The 16,434-nt window shown below is 43.6% G+C and overlaps 1 protein-coding gene across 3 annotated transcripts in view; it reads right to left on the bottom strand.

Moving 5' to 3' along the window:
* Positions 1-759: 759 nt before the first annotated feature.
* B9D1 (B9 domain containing 1) overlaps positions 760-16,434 on the bottom strand; it is a 391,264-nt gene continuing 375,589 nt past the window's right edge. For all 3 annotated transcript variants that reach the window (XM_069645673.1, XM_069645671.1, XM_069645672.1), the window contains one exon: positions 760-2,304. In XM_069645673.1, coding sequence (XP_069501774.1) covers positions 2,262-2,304 — 43 coding nt within the window. In that variant the 3' untranslated portion in view covers positions 760-2,261. The remainder of the gene's footprint in view (positions 2,305-16,434) is intronic.

Here is a 16,434-nt window from a genome sequence, read left to right as displayed (position 1 = left end):
TCATCAATACAGCCAGACCATTCCTTGCACAGGCCAACTGCCTCACCATCGCAAGAGCCATCATAGGAGCCCAATTGGATTACTGCAAGTAATCCAAAACAATGCCACCAGAGCAGCCCTCAATATCCCGAAATGAGAGCACATCTCAGAGGTAAGACGAAATGGCCACTGGCTTCCTATCAAGGAAAGGATCATGTTCAAAACTCGGTCGATCACTCACCAATGCCTATTTAACTCGGCACCCCTATACTCTGAGCAAAGTTTCACAAAAGCACAATCCTCCAGACCCACCAGAAGAGCATACGCCCACAAACTAGTCATGCCCAATTCCATGCGTGCCAAAGGTGGAGGAGCCAGCTCCCCTGCTGTAGCTGCCAGCCAATGGAACTCGCTCCCACCACACCTGAGAGAAGAACAATCGTACTGGTCCTTCAGAAAAGCACTCAAACTCTGGCTCTTCGTCTAGCACCTATGAGACTCAGTCACTAAAACTCTTTTCTCCCTTCCCCTGCTCCCCCCACACATTTCTCTCCCTTAAGTGAAAGTACCTGGTTGTGACAGCGCCTAGATGCCTTTGGGTTTTGCTGCGCTTAACAAATGTAAAAAAGAAATACATAAATAGTTGCTCCAAAACATGTCTCATTTACGGTACTTAAAAGACAATGATTAAAAGAATTGAACGATTACGAAGATTAGCTAGTCTAAATCCAGGATAGATCATCAGGGTTCAATCTTAGAGAGAAAAAAAAAAAAAAAGACTATTTGAAAAATCATTTATTTGCAAAAGTACAAAATCTATCAGTGAAAACTGTCTTACAATCAATGGTATTACAAGCTGTATTTCAGGATTGACTTCAAATCTGTACATATACACAAAGCACTCTACAGAATGGCTGTGCAGCCCGTTAACAGATCACAACAAAATCAATCAGTCATCTTCAACTCCCAAAAGAACATGGAAATCCTTGAGCATTCTGATCTAACTAATGTACCCCAGATCGGGGCAGTCATTTAAAAAAAGTCTCTTTGACTCTAATAATTCTTTGCACTAATCTTTTAAACAGAAAACAAGTTCAGGAGTCGGGTGAGAAAGATGGTACCGTTAAAAACACCTGCTTTCTTTTCTGACTCACTGCAAGTTGGTGTATTATTTTCTCTTTTAAAGGAATACATACATCTTGAACATCAGTCTTCCTTCTGAATTTGAGGAGACCTTTTAAGTTCTTCAGGTTTTGTCCATCACAGAAATGTCCTAAAAGTTACCAATGTCTTAGTGAAGGCCATTCCAACCACCTTCACAAAGCAAAGAATCATAGGGCTTTAGAATTTAAAAGGGGCTTAACTTAGCCCAAACCACCGAAATACAGATCTCTTAATAAGTGGCCTATTCAGATAATTTACTATCTGAAAGAATAAGGGGGGAAAAGGAGAATATGGAATATACAGTCAAACTGCAGAGCCAAAAGAAAACCCATGTTCTGCATGCCTGGTTGGTTGGTGATTTTCTAATCATAGTGATGCGAATGGGTTGTAAGGGGGCTATAACTATGCTAACTGCAAGAGGTGAAAGGTGCACCCCAGACACATGGCGAGAGGTAAATCCATACTATAAATCTTCAAATGGTGTTTCATGATTTCCACCGAATGGCACGTTAAATGGGGAAACTGCCATCACATATGCACATATTTTCTTACAAATATAGCAGCACAAGCATTCACACAAACTGAGGCTAGCTTTTTTTCCAATCACAGCAGTTAAAATATTGAAGTGAAGTAATTAAGATGCAGTTCTGGCAACTGAATGTTTACAAGGCCCTGCACGCTGCTTAAAATGAATGGATGAACCAATCCAATTCTGGGATCCATATTGTTTAATGACATTTCCTGACATTTTACTGGTAAAACAAGTGAATATGTAAATGCGCAGTCATGCAAAAGATTTAAGGAGTACAATATTTTCATACTCCCATTCCAGAGATATGTACATGAAATGCACGTTGCAATGAAACATTCTTACCAATGTTCTGGACAGAAAAATGCTTTAAAAAAATATAAATATAGAAATATATTTTCATTCTAAAAAATACATCACAGAATTAGAAATACATATAAAGGAGATCACTTAAAAGAACGTGGTAATTTAGTATAAAATATTACAAAAAGTGCACACTGCTCGTCAAGGAAGAGATGTTCCTGATGGATTCTGGACATCCGATGGGCTTGTATCATAACCCAGCTTCTTCATGTCTTTTGTGACAACGTTAAACGAGATGGTCACTGACCCTTGCGATCTGACCCTTGTAACTAAGGAGAAAGAGACATTTACCATTAACAATTTATTATCAAAATTGACACTAAACAATGATTATATACATATATGCAGTAGGAGGGAGCCATCGTAGGTCATTGATGACAGCTGAAATACACAGTCACCTCCAGGTTATCAACTTTTCACTTCTTAAAGTCTTAGTACATCAATATTTCCTCACCACTCAAACAAAAGCCAGGGTAGATGCTTGTCTAATGACATCGATGCAGCAAGTAAAGGGAGTTGGGCCTATATTCTTTTCCAAAATTGAAATCGTATTAGATAGGTGAGTCGAGGGAACAATGGTTACAAAAATGTAGACATGGCATAGGCATTCGACCACCGAAACAAATAGAACAAGTTACTTACCCCTGGTAACATTCTTTCGACTAGATGTTCCTCCAACGTATTCCTCATCTTTGATATTCAATATCCAGCTTTAGCTGCTTTGGAAAGAAGATTTTGCCAGAGGGCGCTGTGCATCGATGGCGTTGATTCAATGTCCCTCAAGGGCCTCCATCTCGAGGATGATGTCATCGAAGGTGTGTATATATAGCACACGTAGTGCCAGTTGGCTTCAGTTTCTTTTTTTTTTTTACAGTAGAAATACCTGCATAACCACAGGAATGACCATACTCAGCCTTGAAGGAACGAAAGCTATAATAGCATGGGAAATTCTACTGTGGAGTAGGTTGAGAGGGTGATGAGGAATACGTGGGTGTAACATCCAGTCGAAAGAACGTTACCAGGGGTAAGTAACTTGTTCTTCAAATGGATTGTGTGTCCTCCCACGTATTGCTCATCTATGATAGACTCCCATTTCCAATTCCATGGAGCAGTACAGTTTGCACTTCTGGTTGACAACGGTCGCAAACAGATCCACTTGAAGGACTTCCTGAGCTAGATTCCACTCAGGGGAGACTGTGCTCTGCTTGGTCAGAGCATCCACCGCCATGTTCTCCTCTCTGGCTAGGAGAACTGCTGATGAGGAGACTCCTTCTCAAATTGTCCAGTACCAGCGCTGCATTGCCTCTATGCAGAGTGGTCATGACCCTACATCTCCTCATGTTGAGGTAGTACATGGCCACAAAGGTCCGTCATTATCAGGACATTCTTTCCCCGCACAGAGGGCAGGAAGGCCTTCAGCGCTAGTCTGATTGCCCTCAGCTCCAAAAGATTGATATGTAGTTTGGACTCTGATGGAGACCAACGACCCCTGATTGTCAGATCATTGGTGTGGGCTCCCCACCCCATGAGTGAGGCGTCCGTCAATACTGTTATCTCTGGCCATGGTTGCCAAAAAAGGTTCTCTCTTACTCGCAGGCCCACCACAGAAGATCCTGTGTGACCCTGCTTGGAACCTGAAGTAGGTCCGACATCTTTCCTGAAAACTGGGACCAATGAGTTCTGAGAGCCCATTGAAGGGATCTCATTCTCAGGAGGGCCACTGGCACCAAAAAATGCAGGATGCCATGAGGCCGAGCAACCTAAAAAAAAGAAAGGCCCGGAGACGTTGGGCACTCTTAATTTGGGTGACCATCTGTAGAATGTCTTGAGCTCTCACCTCGGGTGTCCAGCTCTTTCCCAAGGATGTATCCAGTACAGCTCTGATGAACTGGAGCTTTTGAGAAGGTGTCATATGGGACTTCTTGTAATAGAGGGAGAAGCCCAGTCTGTGAAGAGAGTGGCAGGTGACGTTGAGATGACCCAGGACTTGTTCGGGAGAACGCGCCCTGATCAGCCAATCATCCAGGTAGGGGTAGATGTGAATTCCCCCGTCCTGAGACTCGCTGCCACCACCACCATCAGTTTAGTGAAAATCCTCAGGCGGAGGTTAGTCCGAATGGCAGAACTCGAAATTGATAATGAGAATCGACAACTGAGAACCTCAGGTATTTTCTGTGCTTGAGATGGATTGGCACATGTAAATAAGCATCCTGAAGGTCCAATGACACCATCCAGTCCTGGAGTTGGAGGGCCTGAAGGATCTGTGAAAGAGTGACCATTATGAACCTGTCCGTCCTGAGGTACTTGTTCAAGTATCTCAAGTCCAAGATGGCTCTCAGTCCTCCGCCCTTACCAAGCCTTGTTCCTCTCCGCTAAAGGCACTGGTTCTACAGCACCTTTCTCTAGCAGGCTTAAAATTTCCTCCACAAGGAGCGGATCTGGAATCCTCCAAGAGAGGCTCCCCGGTGGATGGCTCCGAGGTCTCTGTATGAAAGGAAGGCAGTACCCACAGCCTAGGGTTTCCAATGCCCATGGTTTCCAATGCCCAAGCATCCGAAGTAATGACTCGCCATTCTTCTAGACGCTGAGACAGTCTGCCCCCCACTGGTGAGTTGTGACTCAAGACCTCAGAGTTTTTGAGTGGGCTGATAAAGTGGCAGATGGTAAAGATGCCCCTGCTTGAGCTGGCTTTGCACCTCTCCTTCATCCACCACAGGGGAACTTTCTTTGGCCTCTTTGACCAGCCATTCCCCTTGCTCTTCCAACTGAGGAGTAGTAGCGGAAAGATCTACCCCTCCAAGGCTGTCCACTAGGGTGAAAAGGCTGAGGCTGCCTAATAGCAGCACCCAAAGATGTGGTTCCCGCCTTTGAGGTCTGCAACTTCTCAAGGATCTCATCAGCCTTGTTGCCAAAAAGGTGAGACTGTTACTCACCAACTAGGATGAGGATAAGGAGGTGACCAGGACTGGTATTCACAGGGTTTGATTGAAGAGCTCGGATGGGGCCTCCAACCGAGCCTCCTCTCTGTGAGGGTATAGATCTTTAAAATGATATGACCCTCTACTGATTAAAACAGTACAAGAGCCCGATCACCCAAAGGAGCGGGGAGAACACACCGCCCCGATTTAACCAGCTGTAAAAATAAAGAAGAAGAGATGAGTTTTATGATTGCAGACCTAGGATGGATTTTACTACCTAAAGACAATATCACTGTCAAGACTATTCAAGGAACTATGACAATGGGTTGGAATAGGAAAGAAACACTCCTTACCACTAGTAGAATTGGGATCAATCCAAGGTGAACAAAAACGGCAGTATAAAATAATAAACGGGAATGTTAGTGAGGGTTCTAACCCGAACGGCACGAGGAGCGCACTAGGTCCGGGTTGGTGCACACTCTGCGCAGCGTCCCCCTGTGCACTTGTTGAAGAAAGGTAAACGCAATCCCCAATGTCCAATAGATCAGAAGTGATAGAAATGTCAATGAATCCCAGATGGTAAATTCCAAGAGGGTAAGTTCCACAAAGGTAGTTAGAGATCCTGTTAGATGTGCTGTTCGGGGCTAGTAGCAAGGGCCAGTGTAATGACAGAAGGCAGGTGTGGTGTGAATGGAAAACTTATAAGCAACTGCAGTAACAAGGCTTGCAAAGGGAGAGCAATCTGAAATGCACAGGCAGTTTCCTTCTTTTTTACAGGCTAGAAATAGCAGTGATAAATGTTAGGTGAATCACTCAAAGAAGGCTGGAAAGGGTCCTGTTAACGTGCGGGCGGCAGAAGTACAGAATCGTGAGGCAAGGCAGTCCGTGAAAACAAGATATAGGTCCTGGTACACTAACCTGGCAGTAAAGTACAAAGCAGCAGACAAGACAGTGCGTTAGGCAGGCAAAGGTCAAGAAATCCAGACGAAGACGAAACTTCAAAAGGCGCCAGCAACTTCAATCAGAAGCAGCGAGCCAAATGAAAAGACTGCTTCTACCCGAAAGTGAAAGCAAAACGTCAGAGCATGGTGATTGGAGGCGCAGGACACATGATAGTGCAGTGGAGCATCATGGTACTCGTAGTTTGTTCGATCCCTGCCGCAATCTACATTGTAAAAGGAACGGGGGAATGAAGCGCCGCACACCATAAGGAAGGAAAACAGGTCTGCGCGTACCTTTTAAAAAACAAGCCCGTCTTCTAGAATGATGTGCACGGCGGGATGTAACAGAGACCTGTCAAAGGGCATGTTGAGGAGTCTGGATTGCACATCCGGTGCAAAGCCCGACATCCTCAACCATGCAAATCCGCAAATAACGTTGCTAGTAGCCACGTCCCTGCTGATGCGGACCCAGGAAGAGCCGTCAAAACTTTTTTCACTGGCGCCATAGGTTTTGATGGGGTGCGGAGCGTCGATAGCACAGTTGGCAATGATGGCGCAGCAGGCGTCTTATGCTTTCAGCGTCGACGGCTTGGCTGGCGTCAAAGGCGCAGCCGCCTTCGATGGTGTCTACGACCTCGACTTATGCTTTCGGCTCCATGGATCCTTCGATGACACGTCATTGAATCATGGCCTCGACGGCTCCTTATGAGATCTGGCCTTTGTCCCGGGCTCGAGGGAGCAGGGGATTTAGGTTGAGCCCTTTCCTTCCTGGTTTCTTCGGAAGGAGCGGTAGGAGCATGGCTCGGAGGCTTTTGTTTTTCAAATATTTTTGGCATCTCTGCTCTGAAAGCCTCAGACATGGCTGGAGTGGATTTCTTTGTGGCGCAAGATACCCTCTCAGATGAAGCGTCCAACGAAGTCGAAGAAGGTGACCTATTGTACCTCTTCTTGGGCTTCTTCGAAGACGAGGAGTGGTGGGAGCCACTCCTCGAACTCAACCTCTTAACTTTGTTCCTCCGAAGTGAGTCGCCTCTCGACTCGTCGGTTGAAGGCTATTTTTGGTCTGGGTAGATGATTTGGGGTTTCAAACTACCATCAATTTCCCCTTTCGTTCCTTCAAGGCCTTACCTGTCATCGACTGGCAGTTGGAGCAGTCTGAGGTGTTATGGTACACCCCGTGAAACCATAAACAAATACGGTGTGGATCGGTCAGTGGCTTTTTCGACCCACAATCTCGACACTTTTTGAGTTTGGTCTTCGGGGTAGTCTGTGTCGATGAAGACATACTCGATTTCTCGAAGAAATGAAGTCGTTATGAAGTAAAGAAGCGCTCCGTATTTCTCGAAGTAATAGCATTCGCGGAAAAACTGAAATAAAGCCAACAGGCGCTATATATGCATTTGATGACATCATCCTCGAGACAGAGGCCCCCGAGGGACATTGAGTCGACGCCATTGCCACACAGCGCCCTCTGCCGAAAAATTCCGAAGCAGCTAAAGCAGGATATTGAATATCAAAGATGAAGAATACGTGGGAGGACACAATCCATCTGAAACACATGACTGAGAATGACATTCAAGTCTTAAGGACTAGACCATCTTTGAAAGACGACATGTTTATAATGGGGGTAAATGATAAAAAGTACAGGCAAAATCATTTTCGGAAGACTAGTTTCATGGAATACTCATTTTATTGCATTACAGAGAGGCCCTACGATATGGTTTTGGTGACACCAATCGTATGGGTGTGGCCATGGAGGAAGATTAGCAATAAGTTACAGCTTGGCTTTGGCCATAGAGTTAGAAGAAAAGTCAGTGTTGCTCTGCTGGTGTCCATTTGAAATAAGGACCAGGAAGAAGCATCTTATAGTTAACCGTGGCAACAGTGGCCATTGAGGATGATGAGAAAAGATAGCTGTGGTGGGAAGCAGAAATTAAGTTTGAAACATATCTGAGGACTATTTAAACCTGTGCATTTTACAAAACCTGTTTTCAGAGGATTGCAAATGGAGAGCTAAGCAGACAGGCTTAAGGGAACAGAGGTGGCAATGGCAGTTTTACAGGAGAGAGCTAGGAGCGGTTGAAATGTTGGAAGCAAGTGGTGATGTATGAAAATGGTGAGGGGAGGGTGCATTGATTTGGAAGGCAAAGAGTAATAGGGGTTGAGGATGGATTGGCGAAAAAACAAACACAGGCACATTTAGTAGTGGAGGTTGGGAAGATGGTGAATTTAGGCCAGGGACAAAGTATGATCAGGTGTGGAATATTGTTTTTAAAAATATAGTGAAATGCTAGCTTTGATTTTGCTTTTCATGAGGGATGCACACTGAAGGGCTATTGGAGATATCAGCAGGATCTAAAAAAAATGAAGTGAGAGTATAATAGAAGGAGTATTCCTGCTGCAAAGAGTCTATGATCTGCACTTTCTGCAACTTTGACTACAGCATGCATGCAGGCCATCTGTATCTTTGATAGCGTGTGTATTCCAGAGATCAGAGCAGTGTGGCGACCTGGCAAGGCACAGAGAAGTTAGAAGGTTTTCATTGGATCAGCTAAGTGTAGGTTGAAAGAGCTTGTGAGGGTCGAATTACCTTTAAACCTTGATCTCAGTAAGGAGGGATTGATTTTGGCGGAAATGTGCACAAGGATAGTAGGGCGCTACAGGGAGATTGTGGGGTCATGCGGATGAGACAATTATTAGAGGGAATGAGATCAACTGCTGTGGGTGCAACTGTAGGGACCTTGGTGGGATGAGGCGTTCTTACAACTGGATTGGTGGTTGGTTAGTGTATGTGAAAAACAATGACGTTTCCAAGAGGAGGGTCTGGCTGATGTAGAGGCTGGTGCTATCAAAGAAGGTGGCACAGAGGGAAGGGGAGCATGCAGAGAATGGTGATTTACACTTACAAGAAGCCTCTGATAGGGCTAGAGAAGACATTAGAAAAGGTAGATGTTTTGGGATAGGGGAATTAGAGGTAGATGTCGATGTGGGCAAAAGAGTAAGGATTCAAATTCTGAGCATGCCACTTTCTAGCCCTTTTAAGTGATATGGCAAACACAAGCGAATAGTAGGCAGTTGTGTAGCGCACCCTTGAAAATACAGGAGCTTGAATTGTCCCAATAGAAGGTCTAAGGGAGATGCATGCCATTTCTTGCAATCAAATCCTCAAATGAGATTGTAGATTAAGTGGGAGAAGACTGCGGCGGGTCCACACTCAAAGGAAGGATTTGGGGCTAGCCTTTTGGTTGTGAATGGTAGGGTTCAGCTTTGATGGAAGGGTTCACTCCTCTATGCAAATGTAGAAGGAAGCAATCCCAAAATGATTGTGGATGCTAATGCAAATTGGAAGAGAGGAGTCTTTAAATCTCTATAGAATTTAAGGTCTGCCCCAGCTACAAGGTGCGCAGGGGTGGGTCTTCCGAAGCCATGAGTCATGTGTGTAAAGAGTTCAACCTAGAGAGGTTGTCTTAGTCGTGTCCTACTACTGCTTATGGGGAATTGCACATGGAAGCAATAGCCATACACAAAAGGTGCCCGTGTTGACCTCTACAATGTGGTTGTTTACAGAGAAATAACAGGGAGATGGCCATACCATGTCACACAACATTCTCCAAATGAGTTATGCTCCATATTATTTCTTGTTTGAAACCAGCAAGCAAAGTTGACAAACCATAACAAAAAAACATGTACTTGGATGCCATATTCATTGTAATCACTGTTTATTTCAATAACTGCTAAATATGCAACTTCATTATTTTGCAAACAAGCACTGTAGATAACATGCATTTTGCATATGTGCACATTGAGGTCTGATACATGTTAAATCTCATATCGCAGACAATAATGGACAATAAAAGAAAACGGAGATCAAATCCAATTCCAACCTATTTCTTTTGAAATTTTTGAGAAATGGTCATGGTTTTACAATGGTTGTTTCTCTCCATAATACTGAAACCTCTGAAGCCCCGTAGCAACGATAAGAGTATTGCAACTATTGGCATACAATGGAGAATCAGTGACTACTTTGAAAACCTTAAAGACTCAATCAATTAGATCTATAAAAACACTGACACCTTTGGAATTCCAACCTCAGTTCGAATACCACCTCTGGAAACAAAACCAAAATAAAAGGATCATTAAAATCAACCTGAATTAAATTAACAAAACATCACTGAATTAATTTACTGAAGCACATTGCAATTCATGATTCTATAGTATATTATTAAGGCATGTTTAAGGCTGACATAACATTATAGAGCTCATTTTTGTGAGCATGCAACGTAAAATGATTGTGTAAAGGCCTTACATAAGATTTTTACACCATGCATTCATGACTAATTTTCATACATTTACATTGCTGAGAGGAGGGCGAAACAGAACGTACGTTCACACCACTACCTTTCTGTCCACCATACAAATACTCCAGCATTTGCACTTGCATGCATTTTCATACAGGTCCAAATCCTGGACATCCCTATTAAGTCCGCCATCTTTTTGCAGGCAGAGTGCATAGGGATCCTTTGCCAGTAAGATAGCTCATTGAGCGCTCGCTGATGCAATTTGAGTGTGATCTGCAGTCAGTAGGTTCGAATCCCGGCTATGCCAACTGAGCCTTTAATCCTTCCGAGGTCAATAAATGAGTACCAATTATGGTTGGGTGATATTGTAATTGCAATTGGTTATTTATTGTAATTGGTTATTCATAACGTGCTTAATACCCAGAGGTTTCTAAGCACGGACCCAGGGATCGAACCGGTTTTGTTCTACGCCGTCTTGCTTCCAAGGCAAGCACGTTGCCTCTGAGCTATTCTCCCAAGATTGCATTGTATGTACATATGTGCTCTGTAAAGCGTTTTGGTTTAAGGCGCTATATAAATAAACACATAATTATCATTGTAAATGCTGTGTGCCATGTGTACATGGCAGGCAGCCTTTACTCTGTGCTGGAGAGCGCAAAAGGGAGGGCAAAAGGTGGCGCACACATTGTACACGTCTTTCCCCTCACCTTTTGCACTACGTTCTGAAAATGCTGAAAATTTGGCAGCGGGCCACGTTTATGTTGAAGTAACAACTCCCAAAAGTAACTGGAGGAATGGCCCGATGTGGAAGGACTAAGGACCCGAAATATAAGAAAGGTGTCCTGCCACTTATTGGTTTGAACATACCATGGTTGATGTATGTATTGATTAGTCAAAAAATGTTGGCTAGAGTTAATCTGCCCTTTGAACCCATCCAAGGCCAATTTCTAGGTTCACAAAGTAATTGTGCAAATAAATGAAGCCACAACTTGTATAAATCAAGACAGCTTTCTTTAATTGGCCGTATCATTATTTTCACATTAGACATAGGGCCTCATTACAATACCGGCGGTAGCCGTGCCGGTATAAAAGGCACGGCTGCCGCCGGTATTGTTTTTTTTCCGGCGCCCGCGAATGGGCATTTACCGAGTGATTATGGCCCCGCCGGACCCGGTAATTGCCCATTCTCGGGCACCGGAAAAAAATGCTCCCCATCCCCATTGAGCCCCATAGGGCCCCTTAGGGCTCAATGGGAATGAAGAGGTTAGATGCACCAGCACCATTCAGAATGGTGCTGGTGCATCTGAAATGCTCAGCTCGCGGTTGCCGGTCCGGTAATGACGGTAACGGCAAGCTTACCAGTACCATTGTTACCCAAATCACAAAATAGAAGTGTTAGAAGTGTAACAAAGATGGACAGTGCAAAGTTCAGATACCGTCAATTAATTCCAAAAACGGTATTCATGTACATTGTTGCAAAGAACATACTCCAAAGAACATATTGTAGCAATTTTCAAACACATATGGACAGAGGAGAAAAAGAGATAATTAATGTACCAGCTGTAGTGGGTTCATATATGTGTCCTCATGTGAGACTTAATATAGGTCGAACTGCAGGCAAAAGTGACCAATCCTGGGTCATAACAGCTCCCAGCCACCAAATTATGGGCTTGAGGAAAATGAGCTCCTATGCAATGAGGGCACATAAGGAGTGAAATAACTGCAGCAGCGATAAGGAGGCCTGTCGCAATTTAAACATCTAGTTCTTGCCACTTACTTTTTGGACACTGATGATGCTTGGCAGTCAGCAGCATGCTGAACAAAACATAGAAAATGCAGGGGGGGTGAAAGGTTACATGTAGTGTATGATGAAGTTCCATATTTTAGGCTAGGTGACTACGAGGATCGGCCTGTCAGCACTTATACCATGAAGTAAGTCTGGAAGAGCTAGAGTGAGCATCCTCAGGCTCCCCACTCGATGAAAAGCCTTAGAGAAGTCATCCAGTCATTAAACGCTATTTGACATATAAGTTAATTAGTTCAGGAATGATTTTTCCTGCATTTGTCAATTAATTTACCATAAGAGAAAAGCATGTTTACTTTGTTTTCTTGGATAGATGGTCAACATTTTCCACTTGCTGCCTACTGAATCCGAGCAAAATGTTAACATGATGACGTGTTTTAAAGAATCACTCAAACATTTGCCTTAAACTAGTATGTTACGTTATTTTATGTTGATTGGGATCTATAAATTGCACATCTGCCATGAGTAGTGCCATCTATCAACTACAATAGCCGGTAGATGTTGCAGCTTATACCCTAAATATGCAGACACTTTGGGGCCCTGCCCCGGATGGTGGCCAGTGGGCCGGGAGTTGCTCGGCCGATGCGTCCCAGTTGTGCTAGAAAATATTTGGGCCCTGGCAATTTATTTTACAAATTAAGCACTGCACACAGGTGTGCTTGAGGATTCCTCTGAGAAGTGAGGCAGCTACACTGGTTATATTAGAAAAATAAAGCAAGACCGATCACTACGCTGGCACAGAGCCAGGGCCTAATATGTCGGAACACCCAATGGGAGCATAAGCCCTCAGTCAATATGGTGGATTCTTTATATAACAAATGGCAAGTCGGTCATTTCGTACACACAAGTGCAACCAGTTGCCACGCCAACCAGATATTCTGCTTCCTAACCCACTTTCTTTCCCCCTTATCTGTTGCAATGGTTTCGGCATTATGGTGGCACTTTGCACCACCAAATGCGGCAAAACCAAAAAGGCATGTTTCTTAACTTTGTTCACCAGTATATTATAAAAATAACACTTCACTGTTTCCAAGTTTGAATATTTTGCCAATCACAGGCCAGAACTTAAATCTACATATATCCTCACGTAGTCATAAATATCTTCGAGGCATTTCACCCAGTGAACATGATATGTTCATACTGGTGGTCGGTCAAAATACCGAAAATAAAATCTCGAATTACAAAAAGCACAAATTAAAAATCTCGAAAAAAAATTATCGAATTTTTTATTTATTTATTTTTGTGTTTTTGGGGTCAGGTAAGTAAAAAAAGGGGTAAAATAAAAAAAAAATGAAAAAAAGGGGGGTGGGGGGAACCCCCCCATTTTGAAAAAAAACGCATTGAAAAAAAACACATTGAAAAAAAAATTCGATACTTTTTTTTCCGAGATTTTTAATTCGTGCTTTTTTTCGAGATTTTAATTTTCGAGATTTTGACTATAAACCGTTCATACTGTTGAAGTCTAAGGGGTAGGCAAGCGGAATTGTCCTTTAGGAACCCGGATCAGAATCACTTGTGACTACATTACATATTGTTTCTGAATAGTACAACATGTTCCAATGCCTCGAACGGAATTGAGCAGTGGAGGGAATCAACCTACTTACAAGGATAGAAACCCCATCACCATTCTTCCTTCTAAAAACAGAAAGCCCTGCTACCTCGGTTTCTGCGGAATTCATCTGCAGACTGCGGGGACTGAATAAACAGCACCCTTTGTTACTCACCTTCTCCTGGGTGGCAAACAGTTCGCCGTCTTTTGTGCATGGCCTGCCACCACTACATCCCCTGCCAACAGGGATTACACAAAGCAAGACTTTCATATAAAATACTATTCATTCAGGGCAGGCGACCCGGACAGCATTCCTTTCACTCACTGGCCTTGATTGTAAAGCCCATTGAGAGGACTAATAAGAAATGCTTTCTAATATTCAAAGTCAGCCTCCCCATTACACAAGAAAATAAAAAGCCTGCCACACTACTCTTGAGGCGCACGCACTTCAAAATAGCTTCCTAACTTTGACCTCCTACTGTCCCTAGACTAGTTCCCAAGGATTCTGTTCATTTTGTGTTATGTTAATGGTTCTTATACTGCACCCTGTTGCCACCTGCGTAGTCTCTTGACGCTCTGGCGGATCTGTAAATCAAGGAGGGAGGCGGGTACGTTAGTAGGACTGAGCAAGAGTAAGAGCTGGGATGTGCTGCTGTCGCAGATTCATTTCGGTGACACTGTTTACTGAGCATAGGTATGTTTTTTGGTTGGCAGCCTCCATCTGGTGGTAGGCGAGACTATGTGTGGTTTGTTTCATTGTTGTGGGAGAGAAAGCCAAATAATTCAGTTTCTAAAAATGTGGAAAGCATTCCATTGTTTTGGAAGTCAATGCGTAAACAGGTTGTGAATATATTACGTCTGTAACGACAATGGGCAACAGTTAAAACAGGTAGAATTATCATGCACTCTGTTTTGAAAGTCGAAGACAAACCAGAAGACAATGTAAGCCTATTCAGATGTGCGCGTAAAAATGGAAATGTCTTGTTCCAAGCAGGAACAAAACCTTTCGTGTAAGCACCCTATTCTGAAAGGGAAGAACTGTTGTTTACCAACATGAAAGCATAGGCTTTTGCACGTGCCCGATTTACGGCATGGCAACGGCCCCAGTGACCATCAGCATGCAGGCAAAGCAGGCAATGCTGGGCGATTATCCTGGCAGAGCCCTGCTTTTGCATGCAAAACAAGCATTGTCAATGCCAACTGTTTGGGCATTTGTGTAGGTATGTGAAAGGCACTTGCCAGGCACAGCCCTAGTGGTATAAACTGGCCATTGATGGTAGCAGGTGCAAATATCTGGGAATATAATAGCAGTGCCTGGCAAATCCCTAATATTTATGAACAAGCCAAAACTGTTGGCTTTGCCAATGCTTGTTTTAATGGTACTTCCGTGAAGGACACACATAGTGCTTATAAATTGAGTGGCTCAAGGCAGAACTGGTTAAGATATTTTTATTACACCAGTAGCACATTTGCAGTTCCAGTTAAGTCATTGGGCAAGCTTGTTACCAGACCGGCAAACTTGTAATGAGGCCCATTAACTCTCAGAAGACTGCTTTGACAAAACACAGGCTGGCACTTTGAGTGAAAAGTTTGATGCTAAGGCTTGATTAAAGCAAACAAAGAGTTCTCATGAGGTGGTGCTTTGGGGAGGGAGGTGCAGGAACTGGGTCGGAATGGCCATAGGAATTCGCTTGCGCCACCTTATAGCCCAAACTAAACAGGGCCACCAGCATGCAAACAGAGTGGTATGAGCTTGTTAAGACACACAGTTGTAACATAAGCAGCGAGATTGACTGCATCTTTCTCTTACAACCCATCAGTCTGTGGGTTGTATATGTTTTCAACATTTCTGTTCCACGTTTCATTAAGAAGGGGGCAACCAGATGTGATTTTGGAGCCAAACCCTGCCTCTGGCATGTGTCAGTTTCCCCAATTCTCTGTTTCAGCCCAGGACCTTTCAGCGTGCCAGAGGAAGCACTGTTCGGTGGCTGGCATCACACGTTCGTGTTTTTCTTTCCCTCTCTCCCTCTTGGCACCATAGGTGGATATGTGACTCAAGGTGTCATTCTCCATATTTGATATAGTCTCTGCATTGTGGGCAGATCTATGACTTGTGGATAAGTGCAATGTTAATTATTTCATCTAATCTCTGTAAATTAGAGAGCTGTCTGCTTTATGAATACATCTAATATGTAATCTGTCTATGCAGATGTGAGACTTGTCAATAATTGCAATTTGCATTATTGTTACCCCCTACTCTCATCATTATGCAAGCATATCTGACTTGTTAAGTAGAATTCTTGACATTAAGCCTGGTGACTGCACGGGCAGATGTGCGACTCCTGAAGAAGTATTTTTCTCAATATTTAGCATGGTCATTTGATGCGGGAAAATTTGTGAATCGGTATAACTCACGATAATTACTATGGCCACGGGCAGATAAGTAACATGTAAATGGACAGCATTGTCTTGATATTTATCCCGGCCACTGGATATGGGCAGCTATGTGACTCACGAGTAGATCTAGTTATCGATTGTCAACCTGCACACTGGGCACAGGTAGCTAGCTATGTGACTTGCAAATGGGTATACATCTCCATATTAACCCTGGCCATTGGACATGGGCAGTTATGAGACTTGTGAGCAAGTAGAATATTGATATTTACCCTGGTCACTAGGCACAGGGAGCTATGTGACTTGTAAATGGGTAGAAGTCTTGATATTAACCCTGGTAACTGGACATGGTGTTGTGCTCTTACCTGACCCTTTTTGGGGCACACCTAGGACTTAGCAGGTCCCAGTCGTTGTTGCACAATAAACAGTTGGACTCAGATAGGTAAAAAATAAGACTCAGAACACCCAATGAAGATAATTATAACAGTCTCGTTA

Source organism: Ambystoma mexicanum, chromosome 2p (assembly GCF_040938575.1).
Source record: "Ambystoma mexicanum isolate Mex_15411 chromosome 2p, UKY_AmexF1_1, whole genome shotgun sequence".
NCBI lineage: Eukaryota > Metazoa > Chordata > Amphibia > Caudata > Ambystomatidae > Ambystoma > Ambystoma mexicanum.
This window is presented reverse-complemented; position numbering and strand designations above follow the sequence as displayed.